Source organism: Prionailurus viverrinus, chromosome C2, assembly GCF_022837055.1.
Source record: "Prionailurus viverrinus isolate Anna chromosome C2, UM_Priviv_1.0, whole genome shotgun sequence".
NCBI lineage: Eukaryota > Metazoa > Chordata > Mammalia > Carnivora > Felidae > Prionailurus > Prionailurus viverrinus.
This window is the reverse complement of record NC_062569.1, coordinates 18506767-18525177: the sequence shown is the minus strand read 5'-3', so window position 1 is coordinate 18525177 and position 18411 is coordinate 18506767. Positions and strand designations below refer to the sequence as shown.

The 18411-nt window shown below is 39.8% G+C and overlaps 2 protein-coding genes across 7 annotated transcripts in view; one reads left to right on the top strand and one right to left on the bottom strand.

The window, feature by feature from the left end:
- Positions 1-15363, top strand: part of UBE2E1 (ubiquitin conjugating enzyme E2 E1) — an 82300-nt gene extending 66937 nt beyond the window's left edge. For both annotated transcript variants that reach the window (XM_047874521.1, XM_047874520.1), the window contains 3 exons: positions 11900-12032; positions 13078-13225; positions 14578-15363. In XM_047874521.1, the coding sequence (XP_047730477.1) occupies positions 11900-12032; positions 13078-13225; positions 14578-14675 (379 nt within the window). In that variant the 3' untranslated portion in view covers positions 14676-15363. The remainder of the gene's footprint in view (positions 1-11899; positions 12033-13077; positions 13226-14577) is intronic.
- NKIRAS1 (NFKB inhibitor interacting Ras like 1) overlaps positions 8979-18411 on the bottom strand; it is a 47758-nt gene continuing 38325 nt past the window's right edge. For 3 of the 5 annotated variants that reach the window (XM_047874523.1, XM_047874522.1, XM_047874524.1), the window contains one exon: positions 17119-17678. In XM_047874523.1, the coding sequence (XP_047730479.1) occupies positions 17436-17678 (243 nt within the window). In that variant the 3' untranslated portion in view covers positions 17119-17435. Of the gene's footprint in view, positions 12608-17118; positions 17679-18411 lie in introns of those variants that run through there. The other 2 variants (XM_047874525.1, XM_047874526.1) reach the window with 2 other exon arrangements.

Genomic DNA, 18411 nt, shown 5'->3' with positions numbered 1-18411 from the left:
CCTCTTTAGCAGCTGCTGCAGCACCTAGCTTTGTTAAAACCGCTGTCTCCACTCCTCAGCTAGAAGGGTGTGTGTAGACAGCAGGACGGAGATTTGGTGAGGAGATTTAGCAGGGAACAAGGAGCCAGAGCAGACCCTCCCCTCCAAGCGTAGCCTGCATTTGACACACAGGGCATAGCCTCCCTCATTCACACTCTCAGCCCTTTGCAAATATAAACAGCCTTCTCTTTTCTCTCCTGGCCAGCTGGGGCCAAGAAAGAAGGTAGTGACTCTCCAAGTGCAGTAAATAGCTCTCCTCACCTTCTGACCCTGTGATTTCCTGGTGGTTCTGAGCTGTAGATCCTGCGATGGAGAGGGAGGGAACCAAGAGGTTGCAGAGGCCTCGGCTTCACAGAGCATTGAGCAGTGGGTGATATTGTATCCTCAGACAGGGGTTGACCTCCATTTCAGTGCAGGTCATTCCAGTGATGGCTGGACCTCCCAGTGCCACTGTGGGCTAGAACCGAATGGAGTGGAGTGGACCACCGTGACTTATTAGCTGGGGAAGTTGGTGTCCTGTTTTATACCTCCTTTTTAGCCTGTTTTTTTTCTCTTAGCAAACACTTGGTATTCGGTGGATATGTCTGCCGAGTAGGCTATCAGATCCCTCTGCCTTGTTTTGAAAAATATTTGTATGCTGTTGTTGGAGTAAACGAGCCTCTTTTTTAAAAAGTTTGTTCTTTTTTTAATCGTGTTTCTTGTTCTTTTTGCAGTTTAAGAGCATAACATTTGGGCTCTTATTCAGTTGAACTGATGCTTGTTTCCCAAAACCCATCTTTGGTTTTCATTAAGCTTGGGGTTCTCATCATTTTTGCAGTTATCACATTATAATTAAATCCCCTCTCTTCCACACTAAGTCGTACTCTGTGTGGTATGTATTTTCAGTTAATTCATTTCTACAAAAAAAAACTGAATCAATTTTTAAGAAGTTTTAATAACACCTCTTAGCGGGTCACAAGATTTTCTTGTTCCTGTTTAATCCCAGCTTCCATCCAAATGTAAAAGAGAAATGGAATAATGAGGTGGGAAAGGTGGAATAGTAAATGTGATTAAACAAAATTGGTGGGGAGTCCAAAGGCAGATAATATTATTGGAAGCTCTATGGATGTATTGGAAAAAAATCTCACTATAGGAAAGCCTGGATTGTATTGGCTAGAAGTGTGATTTCCTAGCTTTAGGACTTTGTACAAACATATCACAACCTCCTGAATGTTTCCTCATCTTTAAAATTGAAATACTGTTACCTCTGCTGATATAAAGGATTTGGGTAAAGATTAAAAAATTCATTTGTTTAAAAAAAATTGTTTTTTTGATGTTTATCTATCTTTGAGACAGAGGGAGACAGCACGAGTGGGGGAGGGGCAGAGAGAGAGGGAGACACAGAATCCGAAGCCGGCTCCAGGCTGTGAGCTGTCAGCACAGAGCCTGATGTGGGGCTTGAACCCGCGAACCGTGAGATCATGACCTGAGCTGGACGCTCAACTAACTGAGCCACCCAGGCACCCCTAAAAAATTCATTTATGAAACAACTATTAAAAACGATTTATTTCTCTGGGGTGCCTCAGTGGCTCAGTCGGTTAAGCATCCAACTTCAGTTCAGGGGCATGATCTCGCCGTTCACAAGTTTGAGCCCCGTGCAGGACTCTGCTGACAGCTCAGAGCCTGGAGCTTGCTTCGGATTCTCTGTCTCCCTCTCTCTGCCCTTCCCCCACTCACACTCTGTCTCTCTCTGTCTCTCAAAAATGAATAAATGTTATATAAAAAAAAAAGATTGATTTCTCTGCAAATTTCTCTGCTTTATCTACTTTTTTAAAAAGTTTATTTTGAGGGGCGCCTGGGTGGCTCAGTCGGTTGGGCGGCTGACTTTGCCTCAGGTCATGATCTCGCGGTCCGTGAGTTCAAGCCCCGCATCGGGCTCTGTGCTGACCGCTCAGAGCCTGGAGCCTGTTTCCGATTCTGTGTCTCCCTCTCTCTGGCCTTCCCCCGTTCATGCTCTGTCTCTCTCTGTCTCAAAAATAAATAAACGTTAAAAAAAAAAAAGTTTATTTTGAGAGAGAGAGGAGGTGAGTGTGCGCACAAGTGGAGGAAGAGTAGAGAGAGAGGAAATCCTAAGCAGACTCCATGCTGTCATCATGGGGCTGGAACTCACGAACCATGAGATCATGACCTGAGCTGAAATCAAGAGTTGGATGCTTAAACTGACGTGAGTCACCCAGGCACCCCTGCTTTATCTACTTTTAAGGCACAATTTACCTACAGTTAAATTCACCCACTTCAAATCTTTTCATGTTTTAACTATTAGATAAATTGACAATTAGATATCTAGACTATTTAGATAAATTGAACAGATCATCTTAGCAAACAGTTGGTATTCTGTCTGCTGAGTAGGCTTTCAGATCCCTCTGCCTTGTTTGTATGCTGTCGTTGGAGTAAACTTGAGCCCCCTTGATTTACACTGTTGGAGGATTTGCAGTCTCTTCCTGGATTCAGTCTGTCTCTCAGCACCATATCTGGGAGCATGGTAGAAAAGGAGGTTAGGAAAGAGAATCTGAATTGAAGAGAGACGGGAGGAAGTGGCAGGACAGGGCGATAATCAGTAGAAGCTTTTATATGGTAGTAGGGCCCAAACTGTCCTTTAATGTGGCCACAGGACACCTTAAACCCCATATAGTTACTAGTGGCTTTCACAGGGCTGTAAGTTGGGGACGGGAGCAGTATTGCATTGTATACTATTGTATGGTTGTACCACAGTTTAACCTATCTCCTATTGATAATTTAGCTCATTGCAGAGATTTTTGCATTATACGTAAGGTTCTTATAAATATCCTTATAGCCTTGTGCAAGTGTCTACTTACTTCTTTGGAGTAAGTTTTGAGAAGCAGAATTTCTGTGTCAAAGGGTATTCATATGTTTTATATTTGAATACATTATACCTAATCACAATCTAGGATTACTAATTTACTCTCCCACCAGCAGTGGAAGAGAATGCCTATTTCATCACACAGTTAGACACCAAAGATTTTCAGTCTTTTACATTTTTGCCAGTCTGATAGGTAAATGTGCCTCTGTGTTTAATTTGCATTTCTTTGAGTCTGAGTAAGATTGAGAATTTGCTAACTGGCCATACAAGTTTCTTTTGAGGAATGCCCAAGTCCTTTATCTATTATTGTTAGTCTGTTTCAAGTTTTTTCATAGTCAAGATATTAACCTTTAATCATGTACTGCAGTTGTCTTTACCCTTTTGTAATCTCTTTGTCTTCCTCCTACAGATTTTCAGTTTTTATGTAATCATATCTGTTCATCTTTTCCTTTGTGTGTGTTTCACTTCAGTGGTGTCTCAGCTTTGCTTTTCCCAGAGGAGACCCTTAAGTTGAGAATTCTAATACAAGTAGGTTTTTAGTGGTATAAGGAACAGAAGTGGTGATGGGAAATAAAACAAGGTAGGAAAGACTGTCAGTAAAGGATGCCGTTTATTAAGCCAGGTTCCCACAGTGAAAGTTGCCTAAGGTGAACTCTGGGGAACTGGATAAAGCCCTTGCCTCAGAATTGTCCCACCCCACCATCAGCTGTTGGTTGAAGGCTCTTCTTGGGGAGTGTTCCCATTCTTTATTGCTGCCTTACAGAACGCCCTAAACTAAGTGGTGTAAAATAGCAACCACCATTTATCATAACCTCTGGTATATTTGAGGGCTGACTAGGGCTGGGCTCTCATGCATTTACACAGGCTGGGCCTGGAATTATCTGAAAGCTTCTTTACTCACATTTCTGGTACCTTGGGTGGAGAAGACTTAAATGACTAAGGGCTAGAACACCTGGGGCTTCTCATTCATCTCTCACTTTTCATTTAGTCTTTCCACATGGTCTCTCCTATATAGGTAGTCTTCAGGGTAGTCCGACTTCTTACATGGTATTTAGGGTTTCCAAGGTGTGGGGACTTGGGGGAACAGGGTGATGAATAGCTTCTAGTTCCTGTTTAAAACTTTTTGTTTTTTAATATCTGATGGGAATAAGAGTAGAACACTTTTTAAAATCGTTGGCTAGTTATGCTAATATTGTTTTAAAATAACCTGCCCAGCCATTCGCAAGCCTTTTTTGTTTCAGGACCCCATCGTGTACTCTTAAAAATGATGGGCGCCTAAGAGCTTTTGTTGATACTGTTAATTATTATGGATTTTTACTGTATTCAAAATGAAAGCTGAAACATTAAAAAGATTTATAATTTGGGGCACCTGGGTGGCTCAGTTGGTCGAGCGTCCGACTCGATTTTGACTCTGGTCATGATTCAGGGTCGTGGGATTGAGCCCCACATCGGGCTATGCACTGAGCGTGGAGCCTGCTTGGGATTCTCTCTCCCCACCCCGCCCCTCTCCCCCGCTAGCAGGCTCTCTCTAAAATATATATATTTCATTTTAAAATAACAAAAACAAGGGCGCCTGGGTGGTTCAGTCGATTAAGCGTCCAACTCTTGATTTTGGCTCAGGTCATGATCTCACACTTAGTGGGTTCCAGCATCAGGCTCTGCACAAACAGCACCAAGCCTGCTTGGGATATTTATTCATTCGTTCATTCTCTCTCTCTCTCTCTCTCTCCCCCCCTCCCTCCCTCCCTCCCTGCCCCTTGCACACGGCACTCACTGGCTCTCTCAAAATAAAGAAACTTAAAAAAAAATAAGCATGTTAACATATTTTTTAATGAAAATAGCTTGTTTTCCGAAACTAAAACACTTAGAAGAGTGGCACTATTTCACATATTTGCAAATTGCTCTAATGTCTGACTTAAGACAGCTGGATTTTCTTATCTGCTTCTGCACTATCTGCTCTCATATCTCATATAGTCTCAAGAAAACTTCACAGTACAAATGTGAGAGAAAGAGTTAAAAAGGCAAGTACTGTTTAGAATTATGAAAATAGTTTTGACCTATGGGCTTGCTGAAAGGGTCTTAGAATTGCTGATCTCACCTTTCCTGGATGTGAATACCAGCTCTAGCACAAAACGTCTTTATCCTCCAAATCCATGTGAGTTCTGTACTGAGGGAAGTTGTAGGGAGCTGAACCTAGGATGAGAGACCCTTGCTTGGGGTGTCTACTCAAATCCCTGGAAGGACGATGCAGCTTGAGGACGAAGAATCTGTAAAATTGCTAGAATTGAGAGATTGGCAGGGAGGTTCCAAGCTGATTGGGCAGTGCAAGAAGGTGTTCTGAGATGCCCTCATAAACAGGTTAACCATATAACATCCAAATTGGAATATTTTTAGGAGCAAAATGGGGCAGTAAAAAAACCTTAATTTTTTGTATTAAAAGCTTTATCAAATAACAAAATAGGGAATTTGTACCACATATTAAATGACTCCAAAAATCACCGCAACAAGGTAGTGCAAGCAGCTTTCTCTGCTCTATGGCAAGATGTTGAACCTCTGTTTCTTGTGCATTTACATTTGTCACTTCTCACCTTTCTGCCTAACCACACACACCACCCTGTGCTTGCCTCACCTGCAGTCTGAGATTGGTAGCAGTTGCAGTATGGAGGCTGTGCAGGTGAGTGTGAGTGACTAGGAAACCTTCAATGGTCATTTCATGGTCAAAGACACGTTCTAGAATCATCTTAGAATTGAGTTAAAACCTGATGAATTCATTTTTGAGAATTTTGGTATCCCTTAAATAGCTTTCCTTGGGACACTGTTGCTTTTGAGAATCAGCACTAAATGTGTGCAGTGTTTATTTAAGTGTTACCACCTGTACCATATTCCCTCCAAAAGTCTACACAAGAGATCCTGTTTTCCCCCATTACTCACTTACCACACAGTACAACCAACGATCATTCCAATAGAAGAGTTGGTTGTGCTTTGTAGGCCCTGTGAACTGATTAGTGTAAGAACCAGACACTAATAATTGATTTCTATTTACTCATTTAGATACCAGTTTTATATTCACTAATATAAGCATTGTGCTAAAAAAATCAGGACTCTACCGCTTGACTCTAAGGCAGATAACCTGCTCTGGATTATTTTAGTGGCAGTAGAGGAGTAATCACCGTAGCCTTACACTTGACTCTATTCCGACCCTGTTTTTCTAACTTCTCTGGGGAAAGAGCAAATTAGAATTGTTCTTAGGGGGATGCCTGGGTGGCTCAGTCAGTTAAGCATCCAACTCTTGATCTCAGCTCAGGTCTTAATTCCAGGGGCATGAGTTCAAGCCTCATATTGGGCTCCGTGCTGGGTGTGAAGCCTACTTTAAAAAAAAAAAAAAAAAAAAAAGGAATTGTTCTTAAGCTTGTGTAGCTTCTATATAACCTAATATAGGAAAAATAATTTTTGAGACAAAAGAGATACCGATCTCTTGGTTAATTCTCTCTAATCATTTCTATGGGCCTTTCTCTACCCTTCCCTGCCCCTGTTTCTTTTAGGCCCTTGACATTTGACTAGTTTGCATTTCACTTGCTTGGTACCTTACCCCCCACTTGTATATCTTGTATATCAATAGTCCAGAAGTTAAAGTGGGATTCTTAGCTTAGTTACCAAACACTCTCATTACTCAGCCATCCCTCCTTACTAGTAAGGACCCATTGATGTCCAGTTTTCTAGGCCTGCTGTTTCACTATCCCTATTGTTGTCTCTTGAAAGTAGTTTTCATTTTAAAATTGTGTCCTTACTCTGTGCACATCTAATTTTTTTTTTTAAAGATTGGATTGTAGATTTCCAGAAGGCTGGATTATTTTCTAAAGCAACAACATATAAGGTAAAACTACAATTGAATGGCTAGCTGAGTAAGAGCTTTTGTGGTGTTTTGTTATTTTACCTAATTGGAAACACTGTTGTGTAATTCTAAACAGTGGTACATATTTTGGCCAGCTAATTAAATAATGTTAATTACTGGGGCGCTTGAGTGGCTCAGTCGGTTAAGCATCTGACGTTGGCTCAGGTCATGATCTCACGGTTTGTGAGTTCGAGCCCCATGTCAGGCTCTGGGCTGACTGCTCAGAGCCTAGAGCCCGCTTCAGATTCTGTGTGTCTCCTTCTGTCTCCTTCTCCACTGATTGCACTCTGTCTCTCGCATTGTCTCAAAAATAAACATTAAAAACAAATTTAAAAAATAAAAAAAATAGTCCCATATAGTATGTGTAGAAAATTACCGTTCTCTAGAGACTTAAAATCTGATCTAAGAGAGATGATATATCCACATGGCTGTAGCAGTTTGTGTAAAATACCTACAACTGGTTGGGAACACATTTCAAAAATGCACTCTAGGTCTTCCATAGGCCGAAAATCAGCCTTGTGTTTCTTGAAAAGTTGCATCAAATCCCTTTGAAGGTATATCCCCTTTCTTCTGGAGGAAGACAGCACACACCATTTCCTTAATGTTGTTATAATACGATTTGGGGGGACTTTGTGGGAATGCCACTGTTTGTGAACACGGATCATGTTGTTTTAGGTCTAGAGTGTCTGAGCCAGTTTTCCTCCCATTTGTAGGGAAATGTCACCCCCTAATTTGGGCCCACTCTGTTCCAAAGTAACTGTTTAGATACACTGGATACCACTGATGTGAATTCTTATGTAGGCACCAGCTGTTTTGGGGGGTCCTTTAGGTTGGTCCTTCAACTGTAAGTCCTTTCCACAGAATGGTGACCTGAATGGTACCTCCCTAGCAGTACCACCTTGTGGGAGGAGGCCTCTCTTTGTTATTAGAGTGGCTGACTCACTTTTCAGTAGCCATGTCACTTCACCAAGCCATGTAACTAATCTGTTAGTCACCTTACTGAGGTTTTCTGATTTTTCAAGTTGCTCCTGCTACTCACTTCTAGGTGACAGATGGCTACCGTTTTCTGAAGGGATGGGAGGACAAGAAGCTTTTTACTTTTTATAAAATGTCCTCTCTATGTGCTATGTAGACAGCTTTCGTTCCCTGGAGAGTGTGTCTGTTGGGTGATGATTGTGGGAGAGGAGGATTCCTTCAGGTAGATTGCAGCATTCATAGTATTTTCTCATATTCTCTTTGAATTTATTGGCAGAATAAATTAAGAATGGATTTTGAATAGTATGTTGTAGGGAATATAGATTTGATTGTGGATCTCTTCCTATAAGCATTTCCTAAGTTCTCTGGTTATTGTTTTTATAGTCTTAACACAACTAAGCATTACCAGCGTTGATACTTGTATCTTACTGCAAAGAATTATAGGCAGTGAAGGAGAGAGCTAGATAATGTAAATGGTAATTTAAATCTAGAAGTTTAAAAGGTAGAGTTGGTATTCATCTGCCACTTAATGTCTTCTATAGCTAGCTTTGCAAATTCTGATGTATTAGGTGTGGGGGAGAGTCTAAGTCTACTTTTCTAACAAACTTCCAGAGGATGCTGATGTTATTTTTATTCTGTCCAGGGACCATACTTTGAGTAACAAGAGTATAGAACAGTTAGGGCATATGCAAATGTAACTTTTAATAACAATAACTCTGTATATTGAATGTTTTTTCTGTACCAGGCACAGAGCAGTAAAAGAAAGATAAGAGGATTGGCACTAGATAGAGTCTGACAACAGGGATTCAAACTGTGAAGCTCTCTTACCTTTACTAGCTCAACCAACCTTGAGCCAATTTCTCTAAGGCAGAATTCTCATCCTTGGAATTAATGACATTTTGGGGTTGAGGGAATTCTTTGGTGTAGAAGGCTGTCTGGTACTTTGGGTAATGTTTACTTAGCAGCATTCCTGGCCTCGACCCCCTAGGTACCAGTAGCACACTCCCTCCGAGTTGTGACATCTAAAAAGATCTCCAGACATTGCCAAATGTCTCACTGGGGGACAAAATCATCCTCTATTGAGAACTGCTCTAAGGCTACAATTATAATGTGTGAATTGCGGGGATTTTAGGCTATTAATACACCTTCTATAAGCAACGGGTTTGCTTTATTGTGAAGCTTCTACAAAGACAAGACACGGACTAGACAATCAACTGTATTTGCCAGTGCTTTATTTTTAGGAAGCATTAGTCATTGTACCGTGGGAAACTATCAGAGATGACTTGGGATTTTTAGGTGGGTAGAATGAGCTTCTAACTGAATTCATCATGAGTTCCTACTTTTTTTGAAATATGCTGGCACGTTTGCTAACTTGTCCCATTTTCACTTACTTCATGCTGTTGCTATTCAAATGTTTGTAGTATACTTCTTATCTTTTCATCTTCCCAACCTCTTACTCTCAACGTTTCCCCTAGGATATGAGAGCAGATAACCAAGGTTTTTAGAATTAAGCCTAAAATAAGACCTGAATTATGGCTTCTGTGTTTGTAAACAAGGGTCCTCTCTCCCAATAATAATGTGAAAAACTGATCAGATAGAAATATAATCTTTAAAAGCACTGATTATAATTTCACCTTGCTTCCAGGATGTTCTTTAAAAATTGAAATGCATCTTCAGTTGCTGTTGAAATGGAAGAGCAGTAGTGTATATAGTAAGTTAGTATTGAGGATGGGAATGGGGGAGGACTTAAAAAACATGATTTTAAAACAAAACAAGGGGAGCTTGGGTGGCTCAGTTAGTTAAGCGTCTGACTCTTGATTTCAGGTCAGGTCATAATTTCATGGTCTTGAGATTGAGCCCCGCCATTAGGCTTTGCCTTCGGTGTGGAGTCTGCTTGGGATTCTGTCCTTGCCTCTTCCCCACTCTCTCTCTCAAAATAAATACACATCAAAGAAAAAAAAAAATGAAGCTTAAACATTAGCTTATGTGATTGTCTTAAGTCAGTCCAGAGAGCACATCAAATTATACATAAGACTGCTCTAATGACATTTTTTTCTAATTGGGTTTATTTTTTAAGGTTAAATGGCTTGTATTGATTGATTCCATTTTATGCTGTTCAAATTCTGTTAAATTACCAATTTAGTCTTTATAAGGCACAAGAACTATGATCTGTAGCTGCCTTGTCCCATGGTCACTAGAGGGAACATGGGTTTCAAGGATCAAGGGAAAGGCCAGTGGAGATGAGAGTCCTTGTCATTGAGTTACTTACTCAAGGGGTATGGTGCCCATCAGTCAGCAGGCACCTGTACTGTCACAAGAGTGTCATGATTCATGACAATCCCTGCCACTAACGTGAATGTGTCTGACGTCAAACCATTACAGAAATAAGAAAATACTGTGTCAAGAGTAGAAATGACTATTTTTCTTTTTTTAAAGTAAGCTCTATACCCAATATGGAGCTTGAACTCACAACCCTGAGATCAAGGGTCGTGAGCTCTACCGACTGAGCCAGCCAGGCACCCCGATTATATTCCTCAAAATGTTTGCAACAGCTCTATTTATTTTGACTAGAAGGAAAAAAGACTGAATCAAGGGCAGAATTTTTTTTTCTTTTTGCCTCATATAAGAGTTCTCTGTATTATACATTTATTTTGAAAAGTGTTTTTGTTACAAATGAACATTAATTTTCTAACAATCTGAAAGGCATGGTCCCCTTTCACCTTCTCAGTCTCAGCCTCATGCCAAGATTCTAATCACAGTTATGTTGCAACATGTTCAGACAGGGACTTGTATTTTTTGTTTCCCTCTCACCTTAATTTCAACTCCATCTCCCATACTTTCTAATTACTTAAATTGATTAATTAAATCATGTGCCATTCTCAAGGGCAGTTCAACCAGTGTTAGAAACTGAAGTCCTATTTCTTATTGTGGAACTAAATAGTATCTTATAAGGGTGGGGACACAAGGTTGATAAAAGAATATACTGACCTGAGGGTAAAGCTAGTTAGTCATTTTATAGAGAAAAGGGTGGGGTGCTGGAACAGACCTTTCCCTGTACACGTGTCTCACGCATTCTCTTGCTCCCAGTTCTCCTTCACAGTGGCCCTCTGAGAGTTGTAAACCACTCTCTCTACTGTAGGTCTCTCTACCCACCTTCCAGACCAGCAGGCCTAACTTGTCAAGTGAGAACCTGGAAGGGAAAAAAAAAGGCAAAGGACTTGCAGGCCCCTGTAATTTTTGTTTCATTCTATGGTTAATAAAATGCTTATGACAAAAAGTTACATGAATGCCTCCAGTAACAGCTTTAAAGTAAGTATCTAAGGTGTTTAATAGGCAGCAATGCTTCGTCCTTCCAGTGGATGCTCAGATCCTTCACTAGACCCACCAAGTCCCCTGGTTGAGAACCTAGAGGTTAGGGATCCATACTTGTTTAGTCTTCTCCAGGGTTCCTGTTGCATGCTTTACCATTTTATGGTATAAGTAAATATGGGGAAAGCGATAAATTAACATCTCAACTGTAATATTTAGAGAACCTGATTATAGAATTTTATATATTGAAATGCAAATTGAGTAACTTGTCATTGGATACATTGTCATTCTTGTGCTCCTCCCACTCAACATGGTTTATAATGTAAAAAGTACTGCAATCCATCGGACTCCTTTTAGGGTAAGATTATGGAAATAGAGCAAGGAACAAGAACCCCGTCAGTGGGTCAGAAATGAAACTTTGCGCTTAAAATGGTCATCAGAAATTACTAGCTATGAACAAAAACAACTAATATTTCACTAATTTAATTCTGTGTGCTGAAAAGTGTTTCTTTTTAAAGTATCATTTACATTTTTTATGATGTATTGAGGAGAGGGTTGAGAATTGAGGAATTTCTTGTTTATCCACAGCCTAAGTAGGCTTAGAATGGTTTAAACATTCTTTATCATTCCATTTACTTGACCTAAGGCTGATGGGTTTGTTGCAGTCCAGAATCAGACTGTCTGAAAGACACTTCTGTTTGGTGGAGGGAATCCACACATTAAAACAAAAAGGAAGAGAAGAGGTCATCTTGTTTCCTTAAATATCCTCTAAAATTTGGATGGTGCCATACTATCTGCTTACCTTTTGATGTATTATTTCACAGTGCTGGTCCCAAAGGCGATAACATCTATGAATGGAGATCAACCATTCTAGGGCCTCCAGGATCCGTGTATGAGGGGGGTGTATTCTTCCTTGATATCACTTTTACACCTGAATACCCCTTCAAGCCTCCAAAGGTAAGAATTTCCTGATTTATATTCAGATTTACATATTCCCATGAGAAACTATTGAAGTGTTTAAAATTGAGTTTTAATCACAAAAGAGATTTCTGTTGTATCTTAATGGATCTCTAAGTACATTAGGATGGACACAAAACACTGCAGGGGTGGGGGGCAGCTTCGCCACTTGGCAGAGACCATTTCTAGAAGTATGTGCTTTGTTTTGATGGTGCTTAAAATCCTGCTGTTTATAGTGACATAGCAACTCAGAATTAATCCCGTTTTCCACTCAACAGAGAAGAAGTTACTGTCAAAGTATCCATGTTTCTCGTCCTGTTTTGGTCTCGTCACATTCTTAATCTCCAGGCTTCAGTTTTCTCATCTAGGATCCTATCTCCCGTGACACTCTATAATCTATGATTCTCATTTCTAAATGATAATTTTTACTTTGGAATTAGGAAACCAAAAAAAAGCAATCCAGGCTCCCATGGCTTGTGTTGATTTGTCTACTGCTGTGATCCTTGCCCAGTTCTGGCTCCTCACCTGTTGAGACTCCATTATAGTGAATTCTGTGACCTAGGTAGACAGGCTATCTGCAGGATATAATGTAAAAGTCAGAAAAAGCAGAAGTAAATCTCATCTTCAGTTTTCTTAACAGCCTTTACAGCTAAGAATTTTGTTTATGTTCCCACTATGTTGTCCCTCAGTTTGAATTTATTATACAGAGCTTACTTTGAGGCCATGTAGTACTAGCAGCTAACACAAGAGGTCAGCAAACAGCTATTTCAAACTTGAAAAGTTACGAAAATATTTAAAACACTGAAACTGCTAAAGATGAATTTGAAAAATACTGAAATTACCTTTTTGTTGATTAACTTTTGACCTGTGATTGTATCAATGAACACTCTAATCTTAGATTTATTAAACTCTTTATTCATCTTTTTAAAAACTAAATGTCTGTTTCTTTAAAAAATTTTTAATTAGGGCCACTCAACTGAAAAAGTAATTTAGTAAAAATTTTCATTCTTTGCTGTTTAAATTTTAACACGGTTTTATTTTTTAGGTCACATTTCGGACAAGAATCTATCACTGTAATATTAACAGCCAAGGAGTTATTTGCTTGGACATATTAAAAGATAATTGGAGTCCAGCACTAACCATTTCTAAAGTTCTTCTTTCTATCTGCTCCCTTCTTACAGACTGTAATCCTGGTAAGGTTAATAATTATTTTTTTATTGCTTTTCTTCCTCACCTGAAAAATACTTGTTTTTGATAAAGTTTAAAGAGCTTTCAAGGGACAGAAACTGATCTTTTTTCAAAAAAATGTTTAATGTTTATTTATTTTTGAGAGAGACAGCATGAGCAGGGGAGGGGCAGAGAGAGAGGGAGACACTGAATCCAAAGTAGGCTGTCAGCATATAACCCCATGCGGGGCTCGAACTCACAAACTGTTAGAGCCCAAGCCAAAATCAAAAGCTTAACCTGCTGAGCCACTCAGGCGCCCCTGGTTTGTTTTTTCAAAGAAAGTTTTAATCAAGAGAAGTTCAGTCTAGGGGCGCCTGGGTGGTTCAGTTGGTTAGGCCACCGACTTCAGCTCAGGTCACGATCTCACAGTTTGAGTTCGAGCCCCGTGTCAGGTTCTGTGCTTACAGCTCAGAGCCTGGAGCCTGCTTTGGATTCTGTGTCTCTCCCTCTCTCTGTCCCCTCCCCTGCTCACACTCTGTGCGTCTCCTGTCTCTCAATAATAAATAAACGTTAAAAAAAAATTTTTTTTTTTTTAAAGTTCAGTCTAATAATAGTGGAAAAAGGCAACCCTTCTATGCTGTAGGAATGAGGCATTTTAAAATTAAGATTTATATGTTTGCCCTTGGTTTTCACATTTTTCATACAGTTCTCTTAAACTACATACTTTTAAATGTTGAGTCACCTGCCTCACCTCTCCTGTGCCTTTTGGTTCACTGAGTTCACTTGCTCCATAGCTGGTGTTGAATTTTGAAAGTGATACTTTGCTTAAATAATTCTTATCAGACTGATTTGGGTGGGTGGGGGGAGGGGCTTAATTTCCTTTTATTATTAAAGATTCTATTTAGGTTTCAGAGCAACATTACACTTACTTGTTGAGGTCCAGGTTGTGACCTGGCACCCTGGTTTTTTCTGGGTAACTAGTGTTACACTGCAACAGCCCAGAGGACCACAGTATTGCCCTGAAGGAACAGTCATGTGAACACAGCTGGATGTTCGTCTTAGCCTTGAACTCTCCAGTTTTTATTGACCTTCCCCTAACACATAAGAGCAAAAGCACTTCCAATTAGGTGGTGGTTGTTGGGAGAAAAATACAATGAACTAAGAAGGTAAAGCCACACTGGTACTAAAAGCCTGAGCATTCTGTTTTGTTAAGAAGTCTGCTCCACCCCCTCAATAACGGCTTTTAGAAGAAGTACCCAGGATGATGGAATGGCATTTCAAAACTGTGTATTTGTTTCCAAGCTGTCACTAATTTATTTGCTAAATTTTAAAACTTTCTTTCCCTTTCTCCAAAGTAATCTACATTCTTTTCTTCCAGCTGACCCTTTGGTGGGAAGTATTGCCACTCAGTATATGACCAACAGAGCAGAACATGACAGAATGGCCAGACAGTGGACCAAGAGATACGCTACATAAATTGGGTCTTCACAATTCTTACATTATTTGTCTGTCACAGAGAGAGCTGCTTATGATTTTGAAGGGGTGGGGGAGGGTGGGAGTTGGTAAAGAGTAGGGTATTTCTATAACAGATATTATTCAGTCTTATTTCCTAAGATTTTGTTGTAACTTAAGGTATCTTGCTACAGTAGACAGAATTGGTAATAGCAACTTCTAAAACTGTCATTAGTTCTGCAATATTAGCTGAAATGTAGTACAGAGAATAGACATTTGGGTTCAGTTGCTTGTAGTCTGTAAATTTAAAATAGCTTAATTTTGTACAGGTTATACACATAGCCATTTATGTAAAGTCCTTCCAAGACTACACATTTTTTGTTCAAAAAAATTGGAATTTGTTTTTCCTTCTTGGGAGGGAACATCGATATTTAACAGTTTTTAGAGACTGTCATCTCATATATATAAAATGGATATGTGGCTATAAGACACCATATAGGAAATGAGTAGTTATGTATTTTATTTTATATACCAATCTACTTTATTGTGACAAGATGAGAGGTTTGAATCACGACTTGTGAAAACCTGTAGTAAAATACCTTAAGCTGTTAACTGTAAGGTGTGGAATAGGAGTTGCTCAGTGGATTGGTTATATGTTGTGGACTGCTTAAGTCTGCATTTGTTACTGTGCTAATAAACAATATTAAAACCACCACCTAACACTGCTGTATTCATTTACTTTATCTCTTCTGTCTGTGGTTTGCAGACTTTTAAGTTTGTTTATCTCGAAGAGGGGTAGGGGTGGGAGAGAGAATCCCAAACAGGCTCCATGTTGTCAGAGCAGCACCCAAAGTGGTGCTTGATCTCAAGGACTGTGAGATCACGATTTGAGCCAAGATCAAGAGTCGGACGCTTAACCAACTGAGCTACTCAGGCACCCCACGCAGATTCAAGAGCTTTGCTACTAAACAACCTACAAGGAACACAGACTGCATCATTACCAAGGACCTAGGTTAGGATTGGTATGCTGTCAGCCTTGCGAGATAGATTTTTGCGTGGGCAGGGGGGAAGGGGGATGGTGTTTTAGAAAAGGTTAATTGAACCCCCCATCTTTTGAAGATGGATCCTGATGGCTAACTTAATGCAGCTCCCTTAGAGGGCAGTTTGGTACCAAAGTGTACATACATCCAGCAGTTGTTTCTCTGCATCTACTGCAGAGAAGTGCTATTTTTAAGTCATTGTAAAAGTATCCCTCTATGTAAAAATACATAGGAAAAAGGCGAGAAAATCAGCCTTACTGGGAAAGAAAACAGGCAATGACTAAACCATTATCTGAATAATTTTTTGGCAAAAAAAAAAACCACATTTGTGATAAGGAATTTTAACTAAGTAGTAGCAACACTAGCTGATTTACAAGTTTTGTATCTTTTATATGCAGTTCTTGGCTTGAACTCACAGAAATGAACCAACTGACTTTAAATTCACTGAGCCCAGCCTTAGAAGTATTCCACTTAAGAAGTTACAGTTCATGGGTATCTGGCTGGCTGTCAGTAGAGCATGAGACTTGATCTTGGGGTCTTCGGCTTGTGAGTTCAAGCCCCACAGTGGGGATAGAGTTTATTTTTTTTAAGTTACAGTTTACTAGATGTGTTAATGCTGAACAGCTTATTTCATATTTTACATTTTTTTTGTTTTTGTTTTTTAAGTTTACTTAGAAGAACAAGGGAGCATGGGAGGGGCAGAAAGAGAAAGAAAGGGAATTCCAAGCAGGCTCTGCGCTGCCAGGGTGGAACCCCACGCAGGGCTTGAACTCAAAAACCATGACATCATGACCTGAGCCAAAATCAAGAGTTGGACCCTCAACCCACTGAACCACTCAGGTGCCCCTCATATTTTACATTGAAATCAAATAGCTGCTTTCCCAGTCAAAACAATAGCTTGCTTCCTACTTTTAAAATTAGTTACAATATTGCCAACTTGCAAAATACAGTTAGTCCCAATGCTCGGATATTGCCAGAATTTTCAAAGAATAACACAGCACACATTCAGCTATCTAACCAGAAGACTACCTGCAGCCCAATATTTTTATGATACATTCTATTCCACATGACTAAGTATCCAGGGCATGACTGCAGAAGGCACAGCATTACTTGTGGAAAATGGAAGCTTAAGTGTCCTTAAGTGCTTATTAGCAGTTTTCTAAAGAAAGAGCAAACACTTTAAACATACTTACACCACCCCCTACCTCAAGTCATGCTAAACATATAATTTGAACAGAGCTAAATCACAGGTAGGTTTTGTTCCATTTAGCAAAGTCTCCACAAGATAAGATTTAGTTTAACACCCAAGTTTACTGTTTGATCTAAAAATGTCATTTTATATTTCTAGACATTAGAAGATTGATGACCTTAAAAACAAAGTTCTGTTTGAGCTAAGAAGTGTGCATAAAGTTACACAGAAAAATGGCTTCTGAAACAAGTTAGGGGTAGCGGAGCTACTCCTATCTGCATACTACCCAAACTTTATTTTTCTACTGGTTTGACAAGTGCAACAAAAATATAAATACAACGGTGCTAATTTCAGGGACAAGTTTCAAGCAATGGCAATGCAAATATTTCCTATCAGACAATAAACAGTCCAAATGATTTAATTATAACCTAAAGTGCATTAAATGAATTCCTTAAAGGTTGCCTAAGAGCCAAAGGTAGATAAATGGCCTATTTTAAATATGTTCACAAACACTTAAAGGCAATCACTATCCAACAATTGTAGCATTATTGATTTTTAGTTCTCAGAGCTAGAGTTCCCTTTGTTTTTCCTCCCAGGCAAAGGAAAGCTTGATTTGCTCTGGGGCTGGGAAAGTTTGCTGGCTAACAGAGTGAATGGTTCAATCAGAGTTTTCCGATCCGTAACCGTTACCTCCCACAGTCGCACTTTCTCACTTCTTGCCCATTGCTGTGCCACCTCAGCATCTACTTGTCTCTGCTCAGAAAGGTCGATTTTGTTTCCTAACACAACAATCGCTACCTGAAAGGAAAATATTAAGATTACACTTTGCCAACATGTGTTGCCAGACAGAAGAGAGAAATCAAGAAAACTCCCACTGAACAGAATGCTTCTTCAAAACATCCTCAGATGTGACTTGAATCATGAAGTTAGTCGGGTATTAACCTCACTCTGCCTTAATGCATTTTGGTTAAAAATGCAGATGCTCTACAGCCTGCCAACTACGAAACATCTTAAAGGAACAGTGGGTGAAAGTTACTCAAGTCAGGTATGAATGGAAGCTAGACTTGGGGATATTACTATCTAAAATCCAGGGGCACCTCGGTGGATCAGTCCATTGAGTGACTTCAGCTCAGGTCATGATCTCACAGTTGGTGAGTTCAAGCCCCTCATCAGGCTCTCTGCTGTCCATGTAGAGCCCACTTCGGATCCTCTGACCTCTCTCTCCGCCCCTCACTCATGTTGTCTCTCTCCCTCTCTCAAAAGTAAACATTAAAAATAAATTTTAAAAATACAGGTAATAATTTGAAATGTGTCTGCATTTCAGTGGTTATACCTGCTGTTTAGGAAATCAGCATTACATGTTTTAAAAACTATGGACTCTTGGAGCTGTGAGAGTTCACCCCTAGAACCTAAATTCCATGAGAACAGGAACTGTTATTCTGTTCATATTCCTGATCTTAGACAAGTGCCTGATGCAAGCACTAAATAATCTGTTGAATATATGGACCGATGGGAGCATTTTACACTAACT